Below are 14,370 nucleotides of genomic sequence, written 5' to 3' on the forward strand. Positions count from 1 at the left end.
ACATGAAATGAGATCAAGAAAACATAACAGTTGTTTACACAAAGAACACAATAGATGGAATAAATAGTAGTATAGATACAGCTAGAGAGAAAAATGATAAGCTGGAAAGTCAGATTAAGGAACTACTCCAGGGGTAAAGAAACAGAAAGTTTTAAAGAGAAATTAAAAGAGATGGGGAGAGAAGAAGGTCTGGCAATCCAGGTATCAGGCTTGGAAGAGAAGGAGGGAGTGTCTGCAAAGTGAGAGGCTGAAGTTCTCTTGACTTGAGAAGGGTCCACATGGCAGATTTGGCAATGTTTCTCAGCTGACACAGGACCAGGCAGAGTGCATCAGACTTCCTAGTACAGGGGCTGGTGCAAGAGGATGACAGTGCAATGATGTTTTTAAGTTTTTAAACATCTTTTTCTTTTCTTCCTCACCCGAGGACATTTTTCCCTTTTTTTGTTCAGAGAGAGTGGGAGGGAGACAGAGGAAGAGAGAGAGAGAGAAACATCAACGTGAAAGGGACACATCGAGTGGTTGCACCCGCACGAACCAACCAGGGCCAGGGACAAACTGCAACCGAGGTACATGCCCTTAGTGGGAACCAAACCCGGGTCTCTCTGGACCGCAGGCCGACGCTCTAACCACTGAGCAAAACTGGCCAGGGCTGTTTTTTGTTTTTAAAAGGAACATTTTTAAAAAATATATTTTTCTTTATTGATTTTAGAGAGGGGGAGAGAGAGAGAGAAACACCAATGAGAGAGAACATCGATTGGCCGCCTCCTGCATATGCCCCTCACTGGGGATTGGACCCACAGCCTGGGCATGTGCCCTGACCGGGAACCGAGCCAGTGACCTCTTGGTGCATGGGTCAGTGCTCAACCACTGAGCCACATCGGCTCGGCTAAAAGGAACTTTTAACCTAGATTTTGTATTTATCCAGATTGTCACTTAATTGTTCCATTGGAATAAAAATATTCATGAGTCTATAAGTTTCAAAAGTTTGGTCACCAAAACATTTTTTTTTGTGAAAACACTTTCAGATGAGGTACTAAGAAACAATTCCAGAAATGCTACAAAATGTAGGAAAGAAAGGAAAATTTGCCCTTTCTGGTGTGGCTCAGTTGGTTGAAGTGTCATCATGTACACCAAAAGTTGGCAGGTTCGCCCTGGCCGGTTTGGCTGAGCGGTTAGAGCATCGGCCTGTGGTCCAGAGAGACCCGGGTTCGGTTCCCGCTAAGGGCATGTACCTCAGTTGCAGTTTGTCCCTGGCCCTGGTTGGGCCCTGCAGGGGGCAGCCACTCGATGTGTCCCTTTCACATTGATGTTTCTCTCTCTCTCTCTTCCTCTCGCTTCCTCCCATTCTATCTGAAAAAAAAGGAAAAATGTCCTCAGGTGAGGATAAAAAAAAAAAGGTGGCAGGTTCAATTCCAAATCAGGGCACATACCCAGGTTGCAGTTTTGATCCCTGGTCGGGGCATGTATAGGAGACAACCAACCAATGTTTCTCTCTCTCTCTATCTGTCTCTGTCTTTCTCGTTCTCTCTCTCCCTCATCTCCTTCCTCGAAAATCAATAAAAATATAAAATAAAAAGAAAAGAAGGAAAATTTAATGCTGGGTAAAGGTTGTTGTATAAAAGAATGTGTGTGTATGTGTGTGTGCGTGCATGCACACTAGTCAAAGGAGAGAATGAGAAGGTATGTCTATAAAGGCCCAGGATTAAAACATTAGATGTACTAGCATGGTGGTTTGATGGGGAGACCAGCATCTTGTCTTATAGGAAAAAGGTATATCATCTCAAGTCTAAACGAAGAAAAAGGTGATACAGAGAAAACGTGTTGAAATTCTTAAAGTAAGATGGGAGAAACAAGTTCAGTAAACATAAGCAGATTAATTGAGTGAGAGACAGATTTAATCAGTTGGATGAAAAATATAACTCATAGAACTTCTAGACAAAGGTTTTTGCACAAAGAAGTGTATCACATTATTAACATTACAATTAAGGAAAATTTTAAACTGTGTTTTGCTTTGCACCATAGTCCTCTCTGTTTTAGTGAATTTTCAGTCATATTCAAGGAGATTACTGGTTATTTTTTAAAGTAACTGGTTACTTTTTAAAGCCCACTGTTCGATTGACTAAACACCAGCACTTCTGCAGCTTCCTTTTAAGTGAGAAGAGGTATCTGCATCCCCTCTGGCATCCTTTGCTAGGTGGTCATTTCTGTCCTTATCCTCCCCCAGGATCGCTGTGTTCTCTGTGACAGTGCTGCATGATGACCGGATTGTGCTTGTGGCAGAGCAGCGGCCAGACGCCTCTGAGGAGGACAGCTTCCAGTGGATGAGTCGTGTGCTGCAGGTGGGTGTGGGGGCACACTCCTCCTGCCTGTCTGTTGGTGTGTGGTTCAGGCAAGTCCACCTGTCCCAGCATTCCCCATTTCATTCCTTCAGAGCAGGTGGTGAGTGTCTGCCCCCACTTGGTGTTTGAAATATCTTCACTTTTCTGTAACCGTGCTGAGCCGGTTGGATGTCCACTTGCCTCTTGCCTACTCATGGGGATGACTGATGAGACTCATGGCCTCCAGGACCCCTTCTTCACCTGCACTGACCTCACACAGTGGGCACTAATTAAACATGTGATTTGTGAGGAAGAGGAACAGCATTTGAAACTTATTATCTAATAGCAGCCCCATAAAGCTGCTATCAACTAGAATGATTTTAAATGAAAATACCACCTAGATTTGGAGTGGGCTGACTCATAGTTGGACTGAAAATGAGCACTTTTCCACCTCTGCACCAGTTATTTTCTAACATTTTATTATGAAAATCTTCAAACATACAGCAGAGTTGAAAGAATTATACCGTGCATTCCTAATACCCAGTCTCTAGGTTCTACAGGGGTTTTGCAGGTTGTGACTAACAGTGGTGACATTTGCTTATAAGACACCTGTCCCTCTGCCTCCTCCTCTGGGCATGCCATATTGTCATGTATTATAGCCCCCGTCCCCTCTACATTTGTACATTCATATCTTTGAATATTGAACTAGAGTTCAACATATTTTTCTGGGGGGGGGGTAGAATTTACATTCAGTAAAGTGTATAAATCGTAAATGGACCATTCAGCGAGGGTGTTTTAGTCAATTTTATTGAATGTAATTTACATACTACAGAGTGAGTCCATTTTAAAATTTTTTTATTTATTGATTTTTAGAGAGAGGAAGGGAGAGAGAGACATTGATTTATTGTTCCACTTATTTATACATTCATTGATTGATTCTTTTTAGTGTGTGTGTGTCCTCACCCGAGGACACTTTTCCATTTTTGGTTCAGATAGAGTGGAGGGGGAGAGAGAGAGAAAAAACATGGACTCAAAAAGGACACATTGAGCGATTGCCACCTGCATGACCCATCCAGGGCCGGGGACAAATTGCAACCGAAGTACGTGCCCTTAGCGGCAACCAAACCCGGGTCTCTCTGGACCGCAGGCTGACACTCTAACCACTGAGCCAAACCGGCCAGCGCCATTGGTTAATTCTTGTATATGCCCTGACCAGAGATCAAATCCGAGACCTTGGCATATCTGGACAGTGCTCTAACCAACTAAGCTATCCAGACAGAGCCAGAATGAGCCCAATTTTATTTTATTTTTTAATATAAGACTTTGGTTTATCTCTTCTTGCCCCCTCCCTCCTTTCTTTGAGATTCATCAGTCTAACAACCAGTTGTACTTCTTTTTTTTTCATCTTTATTGTTGAATGTATTACAGATGTTCCTCATTTTTCCCCCATTGATCCCCTCCTCCCCACTCCCGCCCCCTCCCATCTTTTCCCACACTATTTTCTGTGTCCATTGGTTATGCATATAAGTTCTTTGGTTTATTTCTTCCCACCCCCCAACTCCTTTCCCTTTGAGGTTTGTCAGTCTAGCAATGAATTTGTACTTCTTAATCCCTTCACCTTTTTCACCCATTCCCCCAATCCCCCTCCCATCTGGCAACCAACAAAATGTTCTCTGTATCTATGAGAATGTTTCTGTTCTGCCTGTTCATCTTGTTTGTAGATTCCATTGTCGATAGATATGTATTCATTGCCATTTTGTTTGTTCATATATTTTATCTTTTTCTTCAAAAAGATCCTTCATCATTTCATATAATAACGGTTTGGTGGTGATGAACTCCTTTAACTTTTTCTTGTCTGGGAAAGTCTTTATATGACTATCGATTCTAAATGACAGCTTTGCAGGATAGAGTAATCTTGGTTGTATGTTTTTGCTTTTCATCACTCTGAATATTTCTTGCCACTCCCTTCTGGCCTGCAAAGTTTCTTTTGAGAAATCAGCTGACAGCCTTATGGGAACTCCCTTGTAGGTAACTAACTGCTTTCCTCTTGCTGCTTTTAAGATTCTCTCTTTGTTTTTAACCTTTTGCATTTTAATTATGATGTGTCTTGGTGTGGGCCTCTTGGGGTTCATCTTGTTTGGGACTCTCTGTGCTTCCTGGACTTGTATGTCTGTTTCCTTCACCAAGTTAGGAAAGTTTTCTGCCGTTATTGTTTCAAACAGGTTTTCAATTTCTTGTTCTCTCTCTTCTCCTTCTGGCACCCCCAAGATGCAAATGTTGACAACTTGAAGTTGTTCCAGAGGCTCCTTACACTAGCCTCATTTTTTTGGCTTCTTTTATCTTTTTGCTGTTGTGATTGGGTGTTTTTTGCTTCCTTATATTCCAAATCAATGGTTTGCTTCTTGTATTTACGTACTCTACTATTGAATCTGTGTAAATTATTCTTTATTTCAGTTAATGCCTCCTTCATTTCTGACTGTGCATCCATCATTTCTGACTGGTCCATGGTTATGCTCTTGAGGCCCTCACTAAGTTCACTGAGGTTCTCACTAAGTTCATTGAGTATCCTTATAAGCAATATTTTGAACTCAGCATCTGTTAGGTTGCTTATCTCCATTTCGCTTAGTTCTTTTCTTGGGGTTTTGTTCTGTTCTTTCATTTGGGATCTGTTTCTTTGTCTCCTCATTTTGGCTGCCTCTCTGTGTTTGTTTCTGTGTATTACTTAACAAGAGGTATGGGGCTATCTGAGACCAGATGCTGCTTGTTTAAAAGTATTTTGGAAAACCTGAAGCAGGATCCAAGACCGGCCAATCCTATGGTTAAGCAAGTGGCAACAGCTTGGTTGGGCCTGCAAGTTGGGTGGGGCGTGGCCTCAGGGAATCACCAGGGTGGGGCTACCAGTGTGAGCCAGGTTACTGGAGTCCCAGATATGGTGACTGTCTGCTGCCCCAGGGAAGGGCTCACTAAAGGAACAAAGGCCTCTGATGGCACGTTTGTCCCGGAGAAAGCCTTCTCTTCAGCCCTTGCTCCAGTGCCAAACAGCTCAGTTCTTCCCTGTATGTCTCTGGAGCCCCTCGAGCTGCCTCCCCTCCAAGCTTAGAGGGAGTGAGTTCGATAAGTTTGTGCACGGGCCCTTTAAGGAGCTTCCTGGGGCTCCAGCCACCTCAGCCTCCCTGAGCCTCAGTTCCCGCTGGTTTTTCCAGCCAGAAGTTATGGGACTTCTCTTCCTGGCACTGGAACCCTGAGTGGGGCATCTCGTGTGGGACGGGGACCCCTCAGTCCTCAGGAAGGAACTTCCCAGCCGAGGTATCCTCCTGATTTTTATCCGCCACACGTGGGTGTGGGACCAGCCTGTAGCCCCTCCGCCCCTCCTACCAGTCTTGATGTGGCTGCTGCTTTAATTTCGTGATTGTAGGACTTCCATTCAGCTTGATTTCAGGCGGTTTTGAGTGAGGGTTGTTCTGTAGTTTAGTTGTAACTTTGATGTGGTTGTGGGAGGACTCGATACCGCATTTACCTACAGTGCCATCTTGACCGGAAGTCCAGTTGTACTTCTTAATCCCTTCACCTTTTTTGCCTATCCCCCCAATCCTTTTTCCATCTGGCTGCCGACAAAAAATTTTCTATCTATTAGTTTGTTTCTGTTTGCTTTTTAATTTTGTTCATAGATTCAATTGTTGATCGATATGTATTCATTGCTATTTTATTGTTCATATTTTTTATCTTCTTCTTCAAGAAGAACCTTCAGCTTTTCATATAATACTGGTTTGATGATGATGAAGTCTTTTAGTGTTTTCTTGTCCGGGAGGCTCTTTATATATCTATTGATTCTAAATGATAACTTTGCAGGATAGAGTAATCTTGGTTGTAGGTTGTTGCTTTTCATCACTTTGAATATCTCTTGCCATTTCTTTCTGGCCTGCAAAGTTTCTTTTGAGAAATCAGCTGACAGTCTTATGGGAGCTCCCTTGTAGGTAACTACCTGCTTTCCTCTTGCTGCTTTTAAGATTCTCTCTTTGTTTTTAACCTTTTGCATTTTAATTATGATGTGTCCTGGTGTGGGCCTCTTTGGGTTCATCTTGTTTGGGACTCTCTGTACTTCCTGGACTTGTATGTCTGTTTCCTTCACCAAGTTAGGGAAGTTTTCTGTCATTATTTTTGCAAATAGGTTTTCAATTTCTTGTTCTCTCTCTTCTCCTTCTGGCACCCCCAACATGCACATGTTGGCACGCTTGAAGTTGTCCCAAAGGCAAATGAGCTCAATTTTAAATTGCAGGTTGATGGCTTCTGTCAAATACATGCACCAAGGTAACTGCTATGCCATGATAATTAAGATATAGAACACTTCCCATCTGTCCAGCAGGTTCTCCCATGCCCCTTTGCAGTTAGTCCCCACCTCTACCCTGACTATCCAACGCAGAGAACCACCGTTCTCTCTACATAGCAGATGAACTTTTCCTTCCTGCTGTAGATGTGCTCTGTAAATGGGATCATGTGAGGTTGCTCTTCTGATTGTCTCTTTTCCTCAGCATAATGTTTCACAGATTCCTTGTGTTGTGTGGATCAGTTGATTTCTTTTTAATTATTTAATTATATTTTATTATCCTTACCTGAGGACACTTTTGCATTTATCTTCAGATAGAGAGGGAGGGAGAGAGAGAAACATCAATGTGAGAGAGACACATCGAGTGGCTGCCACCCACATGACCCCAACTGGCGCCGGGGACAAACTGCAACTGAGGTATGTGCCCTTAGCAGGAACCAAACCCGGGTCTCTCTGGTCTGCAGGCTGACGCTCTAACCGCTGAGCAAAACTGGCCAGGGTAGTTGATTTCTTTTTATTGCTGAGTTTTGTTTCTTTTTATATGTTCACAACATGATGGATATTTGGGTTGTTACTTTTTGGCTGTTATGAATAAAGCTGCTGTGGATAATAGTGTACAAATCTTTGGATGAATTTCTGTTCTGGCAGCTCTTTAGATACACTCTCTGTTGACCCATCATCTCCAGGCCAGTTGTGTGCAGTTGTGTACAACCCCCACAGCCACCTAAGAAAGGAAGCTTTTAGCCCTGGCTGGTTTGGCTCAGCGGTTAGAGCGTTGGCCTGCGGACTGGAGAGGCCCGGGTGCAGTTCCCGCTGGGGGCACATACCTCGGTTGCGGTTTGTCCCTGGCCCTGGTTGGGGTTGTGTGGGTGGCAGTCATTCAGTGTGTCTCTCTCACATCGATGTTTCTCTTTCTCTTCCTCCCTCTCTCCCTCATGCTCTATCTGAAGTTAAATGCAAAAAAAAAATGTCCTTGAGTGAGGATTAAAAAAAAAGAAAGGAAGCTTGTGTGAGGCAGGCGTAGTCCAAAGGGCACTGTCCATGTATTAGGGAGCTCAGGGAGCCCTGACCTTCAGAGTAATTTATAACATTTATTTTTAATAAAAGTTTTAGTGTTTTATTATGGAATATTTCTAATACACCAAACCTAAAAGAAGAGTATAACAACCCCCATTTTCTTATTATACTGCATCAACAATTGTTGATCCAGGTCCCATATGTCTCTCTGCCCCCTTTCTCATTCAGGAGTGTTTTGAAACAAATGCTAGACATCACATTATTTTTATCTGTAAAAATTTTAGTTTTTATTTCTTTAAAAATAAATATCATGCCCTGGTCAGTTTGGCTCAACAGGTAGAATGTCGGAATGCGGACCTAAGAGTTGTAGGTTCAATTCCGGTCAAGGGCTTGTATCTCAGTTTCATTTTGGTCCCGGCCCTGCTCTGGGTTGTGCAGGAGGCAGCCAATCGATGTCTCTTTCTCATGTTGATGTTTCTCTCTCTCTCTCTCTCATTCTTCATCTCTCTCCCACTCTGTCTGAAAATAAATGGAAAAATATCCTCAGGTGAGGAATGAATGAATGAATGAATGAATGAATGAATGAATGAATGAAGTCATTAGCCCTGGCTGGTTTTCAGCAGTTAGAGCGCTAGCCCACAGACGGAAGGGTCACAGGTTCAATTGCTGGGCAAGAGCACATACCTGGATTACAGGTTAGATGCCTGGCCCCAGTTGGGGGCCTATAGGAGGCAACCAATCAATATATCTCTGTCTCTCTCCCTCCTTCCATTCCACTCTATCTAAAAATCAATAGAAAAACATTCTCGAATAAGGAACAACAAAAATAAATATCATTATTACATTTTAAATATTAACAATAATTCTTTTAATTTTGTTTTGTTGAGGTATGATCGACATACTACATTAGTCCAAGGTAGACAATGTAATGATTTGATATTTGTCCATCTTGTGAAATGATCACCATAGTAAGTCTAGTTAGCATCACCACACAGTTATAAATTTTTGTGTGTGATGAGAACTTTTAAGATCTATTCTCTTAAGCAACTTTGACGTACACAATACAGTGTTATTAACCAGAGTCGCTATGTTGTACATCTCAGGACCTACTTCTTCTATAACTAAAAAGTCTGTTCCTTTTGACACACTTTATCCATTCCACCCATCTCCCACCTCCTGTCTTTGCCAACCACCAATCTGTTCTCTGTATCTGTAAGCTTGGTTTGTTTTGGTTTTAGGTTCTACACATAACTGAGGTCGTACAGTAATTGTCTTTGTCTGACTTGTTTCACCTAGCATGATACCCTTCAAGTCCATCCATTCAGGTTATTGCAAATGGCAAGATTTTATCCTTTTTTATGGCTGAATACCATTTCACTGTGTATATATTTCACATTTTCTTTGTTTTTAAAATTTTGTTAGTTTTCTATTTCTGCCATAATGAATTACAAAAACTATAGTGGTTTAAAACAATACAAATGTATTTTCATACATTTCAGGAGGCAGAGTTCTGACACAGGTCTTACTTGGCTAAGATCAAGACATCAACAGGGCTATGTTCCCTTCTGGAGGTTCCAGGAGAGTATCTATTTCCTTGCCTTTTTCATCTCCTAAAGGCTTCATATTCTGGCTTGTCTCTAATCTTCCATCTTCAAAGCCAGTAGCATAGCATCTCTCCACCACTGCTTTCTGAGTCAGATCTTTCTCTGACTCTCCCCATTTTATTTATCCATTCATCCATCGATGGACACTTTAGTTGTTTTATTTCTTGGGTGTTGTAGATAATGCTGCGATAAACATGAGGTGGTGCATATTTCTTTTTGAGTTAGTGTTTATGTTTTCTTCAGATAAATACCCAGAAGTGGAATTGCTGGATCATATGGAAGTTCTGTTTTTAATTTTTGAGGAACCTCCATACTGTTTTCCATAGTGTTTGCACCAGTTTACATTCCCACCAACAGTGCAGGAGGGTTCCCTTTTCTCCATGTCCTTACTAACACTTATTTGTTGATGATTGCCATTCTGACAGGTGTAAGGTGATATCTCATTGTGGTTTTAATTTGCATTTCTCTGATGATTAGTGATGTTGTGCATCTTTCCATATATATTTATTGGTCATCTGTATGTTCTCTTTGGAAAAATGTCTATTCAGATCTTCTGCCCACTTTTTAATTAGATTGTTTAGATTTTTTTGTTTTGTTTTGTTGCTACTGAGTTATATGAGTTTTTTTTTTAAATATTTTGGATCTTAACCCTTTATCAGATATATGATTTCTGCCATTAAGTAGGTTGCCTTTTCATCTCATTGATGGTTTCCTCTGCTGTGTAAAAGCTTATTAGTTTGCTGTAGTCCCACTTGTTTATTTTCTATTTTGTTGCCTTTGCTTTTGGTATCAGATCCAAAAATATCATCACCAAGGCCTATGTTAAAGAGTTTCCCACCTATGTTTTCTTATAAGAGTTTTGTGGTTTCAAGTCTTTAATCCATTTTGAATTTATTCATGGATAAGACAGTGGTCTAGACTCATTATTTTGCATGTATATGTCCAGTTTCCCCAGCACCATTTATTGAAAAAACTGTCTTTTCCCATTATATGTTCTTGGCTTCTTTGTTTAAATTAATCGACCACTTAAGTGTGGGTTTATTTCTGGGTGCTCTATTCTGTTCCATTGATCTGTGTCTGTTTTTATGCCAGTATCATATTGTTTGATCACTATAGCTTTGTGGTATAGTTTGAAATCAGGGAGTATGATGCCTCCAGCTTTGTTTTTCTTTCTCGGGTTTGCTGTGGTGGCTCTTTTGTGGTTCTGTACAAATTTTAGGATTGTTTGTTCTGTTTTTGTGAGAACTACTGTTGGAATTTTGTTAGGGATTGCATTGAATCTGTAGATTGCTTTGGATAGTATGGACATTTTAGCAAAATTCTTTTAATTCATGAGCATGGAATATATTTCCATTTATTTGGGTCTTGTTCAGTTTTTTTCATCAGTATCTTACAGTTTTCATTGTACAGGTCTTTTACCTCCTTGGCTAAATTTATTCCTAGGTATTTTATTATTTCAATGCAATTGTAAATGAGATTTCTAAATTTTTCTTTTTGATACTTCACTATTAGTGTATAGAGACGTAGCATATTTTTTGTATATTGCTTTTGTATCCTCAAACTTTACTGAATGTGGGTTTTTTTTTGTTTTTTTTCTTTATTGATTTTAGAGAGAGAAGAAGTGAGAGGGAGAGAGAGATAGAAACATAGATGAGAGAGAACATCGATTGGCTACCTCCTGCATGCCCCCCACTGGGGATCGGGCCTACAACCTGGGCATGTGTTCTGACTGGGAATCGAACCGGCAACCTCTTCGTGCATGGGTCAATGCTCAACCACTGAGCCACACTGGCCAGACTTACTGAATGTGTTTAATATTTTTAATTGTTTTTTGGTGGAGTCTTTAGGGTTTACTATATATAATAAAAATAGCAACTTCAAATAGAGACGATTTTACTTCTTCCTTTCCAATTTGGATGCCTTTTATTTCTCTTTTTTCTCTTCTTTTTCTTGCCTGATTGCTCAGGCCAGGACTTCTAGTACTAGGTTTAATGAAAATGTCAAGCATGGGTATCCTTGTCTTGTTTCTTATTTTAGAAGAAAAGCTTTCAGGTTTTCACTATTGAGTATGATGTTAGAAGTGGGCTTTTTATGTATGGCCTTTACTATGTCAAGGTATGTTCCCTCTGTCCCCACTTTGTTGAGTTTTTATCATAATAGTAATATCTGATGTAATTAAATATGTAGTCACTATTCAAATTTCCTCAATTAATGTTTAGTTTATTTGTTAGTCTTAAGATCAAAATGAGGTAAAAAGTTGTATTTGGCAGGAACAGATCTTTAAGTCTTTTCTAATCTATAGACTCTTCCTCTGTCATCTTTTTCTTGAAGTTTCTTTATTAACAAAAACAGGTGGTTTGTCCAGTATGCTTTGCGCCTGACTTCTGACTGCACCCCTGTGGTATCATTTAATATGCTCCTCTGTTCTGTTATTCCTGCATGTTGGTATTAGATCTAGAGGTTTGACCATGCTCAGGATTGGTTTTCTGACAATGATCCTTCGTAGAAGGTGGTACATGATGCCTGGTTGTTTAGCGTTTCTATACCCAGTGATGTGTTGGGACTTCACAGCGGTGCTTCTTTAATGCTGTCATTCCTTCTTCATCATTCACTGGAACAGCTTTAGAAGTTTCTTCTACAAAAAAATGCTGTCCTGTTGAATCCCCTGGGGACTTAGAGAGCAGGTCAAGCAGGAAAAAAAGGTCAGGAATTGATTTCAGAGTAATGAGCTGGTTTCCTAGAATCCCCTAGTAGTGCTCACTGGGATTTGTTTTATTTGTTTCATTGTGAACTAGTGGATTTAAATATACTGGATGTGTTTCAGATTATTAAAGTTTATTTTTCAGTTGTCAGTTGGAGCCTCTTCAGGTTGGCTTGTGAGGTTTTTTTAATACCCCTGACTTTTTTTTTTTAATCCTCACCTGAGAATATTTTTCCATTTATCTTCAGACAGAGTGGGAGGGAGGGAGAGAGTGAGGAGAGAGGGAGAGAGAGGTGCACATCAACCGGTTGCCTTCCGCACTACCCTGTCAGGGTTGGTATGCTAGCTGCCTTCGAGGGGAAATGGAATTTGGGACCACCATCTGGGCACTTGATGTTACTGGCTTAGTCACTGTTTCTGGTTTTTTTTTTAGTGGACAGAGTAGGAAATGATGTCTGTCTGTTTGCAAGATTACCTACCTCATCAGTTTATGTTGCTAGTTTTAACTCAAATTCAAGACTACAGGATTTTTACTTATTTTTTATTTTATTTTATTATTATTTTTAATCCTCACCCGAGGGCATTTTTCCTTTTTTTTTTTTTTCAGGTAGAGTGGGAGGGAGAGAGAGGAGCAGAGAGAGAGAGAGAAACATCAACATGAAAGGGACACATCGAGTGGTTGCTACCCGCATGACCCAACCAGGGCTGGGGACAAACTGCAACCGAGGTACATGCCCTTAGCGGGAACCGAACCCGGTCTCTCTGGAGCGCAGGCCAACGCTCTAATCGCTGAGCCAAGCCAGCCAGGGCAGGATTTTTACTTATTAATCTTTCTTTCACAGTGAATGATTCCAACAGAATCTCTTCTTTACCTTAGGCCACTTTATATACCCTGCAACCACAGAACAGCTGCCTCTGATACTAAGATTTTTGAGAGTACCTGAAGATGTTTCTTCAATTATTTTTGCCCACAGGGCATATTCCACTTGGGGTGGACTAATCAAATCACCGTGTTTAAAGTCACTTTAAATAGACTCTCTCTGTGGGGCTGTGCCACCAACCTGATTCCAGTTTGGTTGAGTTAATTTATTTTATTTTACTTTTAATTGTTAGGGATTGCTTTTTAAATATTTGAAGTGTTTTGTATATAAAAATGTATATGTAGTTCAAAAGTCAAATCTGAAAACAAAGTATGTGCTGTGGAGTCCAGCTTCTGCCCCTGCTTGTTCACTCCTCCACATGTTCTATGGCTTCTTTAACTTTCCATTTTTTAATATAAGCAGTTACGCCCCAGCCAGTGTGGCTCAGTGGTAGAGCATCAACCCATGCACCAAGAGGCCGCTGGTTCAGTTCCCGGTCAGAGCACATGCCCAGGTTGTGGGCCAAATCTCCAGTGGGGGGCATGCAGGAGGTGGCCAATCGGTGTTGTCTCTCATTGATGTTTCTTTCTCTCTCTCCCTTTCTCTCTCTCTCTCTCCAAAATCAATAAAGAGAAAAATTTTTAAAAAGAAAAAAAGTTGCTGGTTCGATTCCTGGTCAGGGTACATGCCCGGGTTGTGGTCCAAATCCCCAGTGGAGGGCATGCAGGAGGCAGCCAATCAATTGATGTTTCTATCTCTCTCTCTCCCTATCTCTTCCTAAAATATAATAAAAAAAGTGTAAGCAGTTACAGGTTTATGAACATGTATATATAGACACTGTGTGTGTGTGATAATAGAAAGTGTACACATGTTGTCCATCTTGTTTTCTCATTTAACAAAATGTCCTGAAGTCACTCTGTCTCCTTGACCTTTGGGTTGTAATGTCCTCACCCAGTGCAGTGCCCAGCCTTCATCTTCCTAGCAGCCTTCAGTTGGTCAGCATGTGCTTCAACATCGCTATGCAGTGTGTCGGGTCTCAGAAGTCCCACCTGTCCTGTGTCCTCCCTTCCAGGCCATTGACAGCATCCACCAGGTAGGCGTGTACTGTCTGGCCCTGGTTCCTGCCAACACCTTGCCCAAGGCTCCTCTTGGAGGGGTTCACATCTCTGAAGCCAAGCAGCGCTTTCTGGAGGGGATGCTGCACCCGTGCAATGTGCTTATGTGCCCACACACCTGTGTCACCAACCTTCCCAAACCTCGCCAGAAACAGCCAGGTTAGTTGTGCATAACAGTCTTAAAATGGGTGGCAGCCACTATCATGGTTAAATGGTGCAACCCAGTTAGGGTTAAGAGCCAGAGCGAGTGGCACACCAGGCCATTCACCAGCTCCTCCTTCCTTGGAACTGAGCCATATAGGAGAGAACTTTATCACGCCACCAGTATGGTGGCTTCCATCCGCCTGTTAGAATCCAATGAATGGCTAAATTCAAGCCTGGCATCTTAGCTTTGGACAATAAGGCGATGGCTCCGGGAGAGTAGAAACACT

The 14,370-nt window shown here is 41.4% G+C and overlaps 1 protein-coding gene across 2 annotated transcripts in view; it reads left to right on the forward strand.

Moving 5' to 3' along the window:
• The window catches only part of LOC118617119 (disco-interacting protein 2 homolog A), a 275,837-nt gene that overhangs the window by 241,065 nt on the left and 20,402 nt on the right, over positions 1-14,370 (forward strand). For both annotated transcript variants that reach the window (XM_036242743.1, XM_036242744.1), the window contains 2 exons: positions 2,225-2,339; positions 13,897-14,098. In XM_036242743.1, coding sequence (XP_036098636.1) covers positions 2,225-2,339; positions 13,897-14,098 — 317 coding nt within the window. The remainder of the gene's footprint in view (positions 1-2,224; positions 2,340-13,896; positions 14,099-14,370) is intronic.

The sequence above is a fragment of the Molossus molossus genome, unplaced genomic scaffold (assembly GCF_014108415.1).
Source record: "Molossus molossus isolate mMolMol1 unplaced genomic scaffold, mMolMol1.p scaffold_m16_p_5, whole genome shotgun sequence".
NCBI classification, from domain to species: domain Eukaryota; kingdom Metazoa; phylum Chordata; class Mammalia; order Chiroptera; family Molossidae; genus Molossus; species Molossus molossus.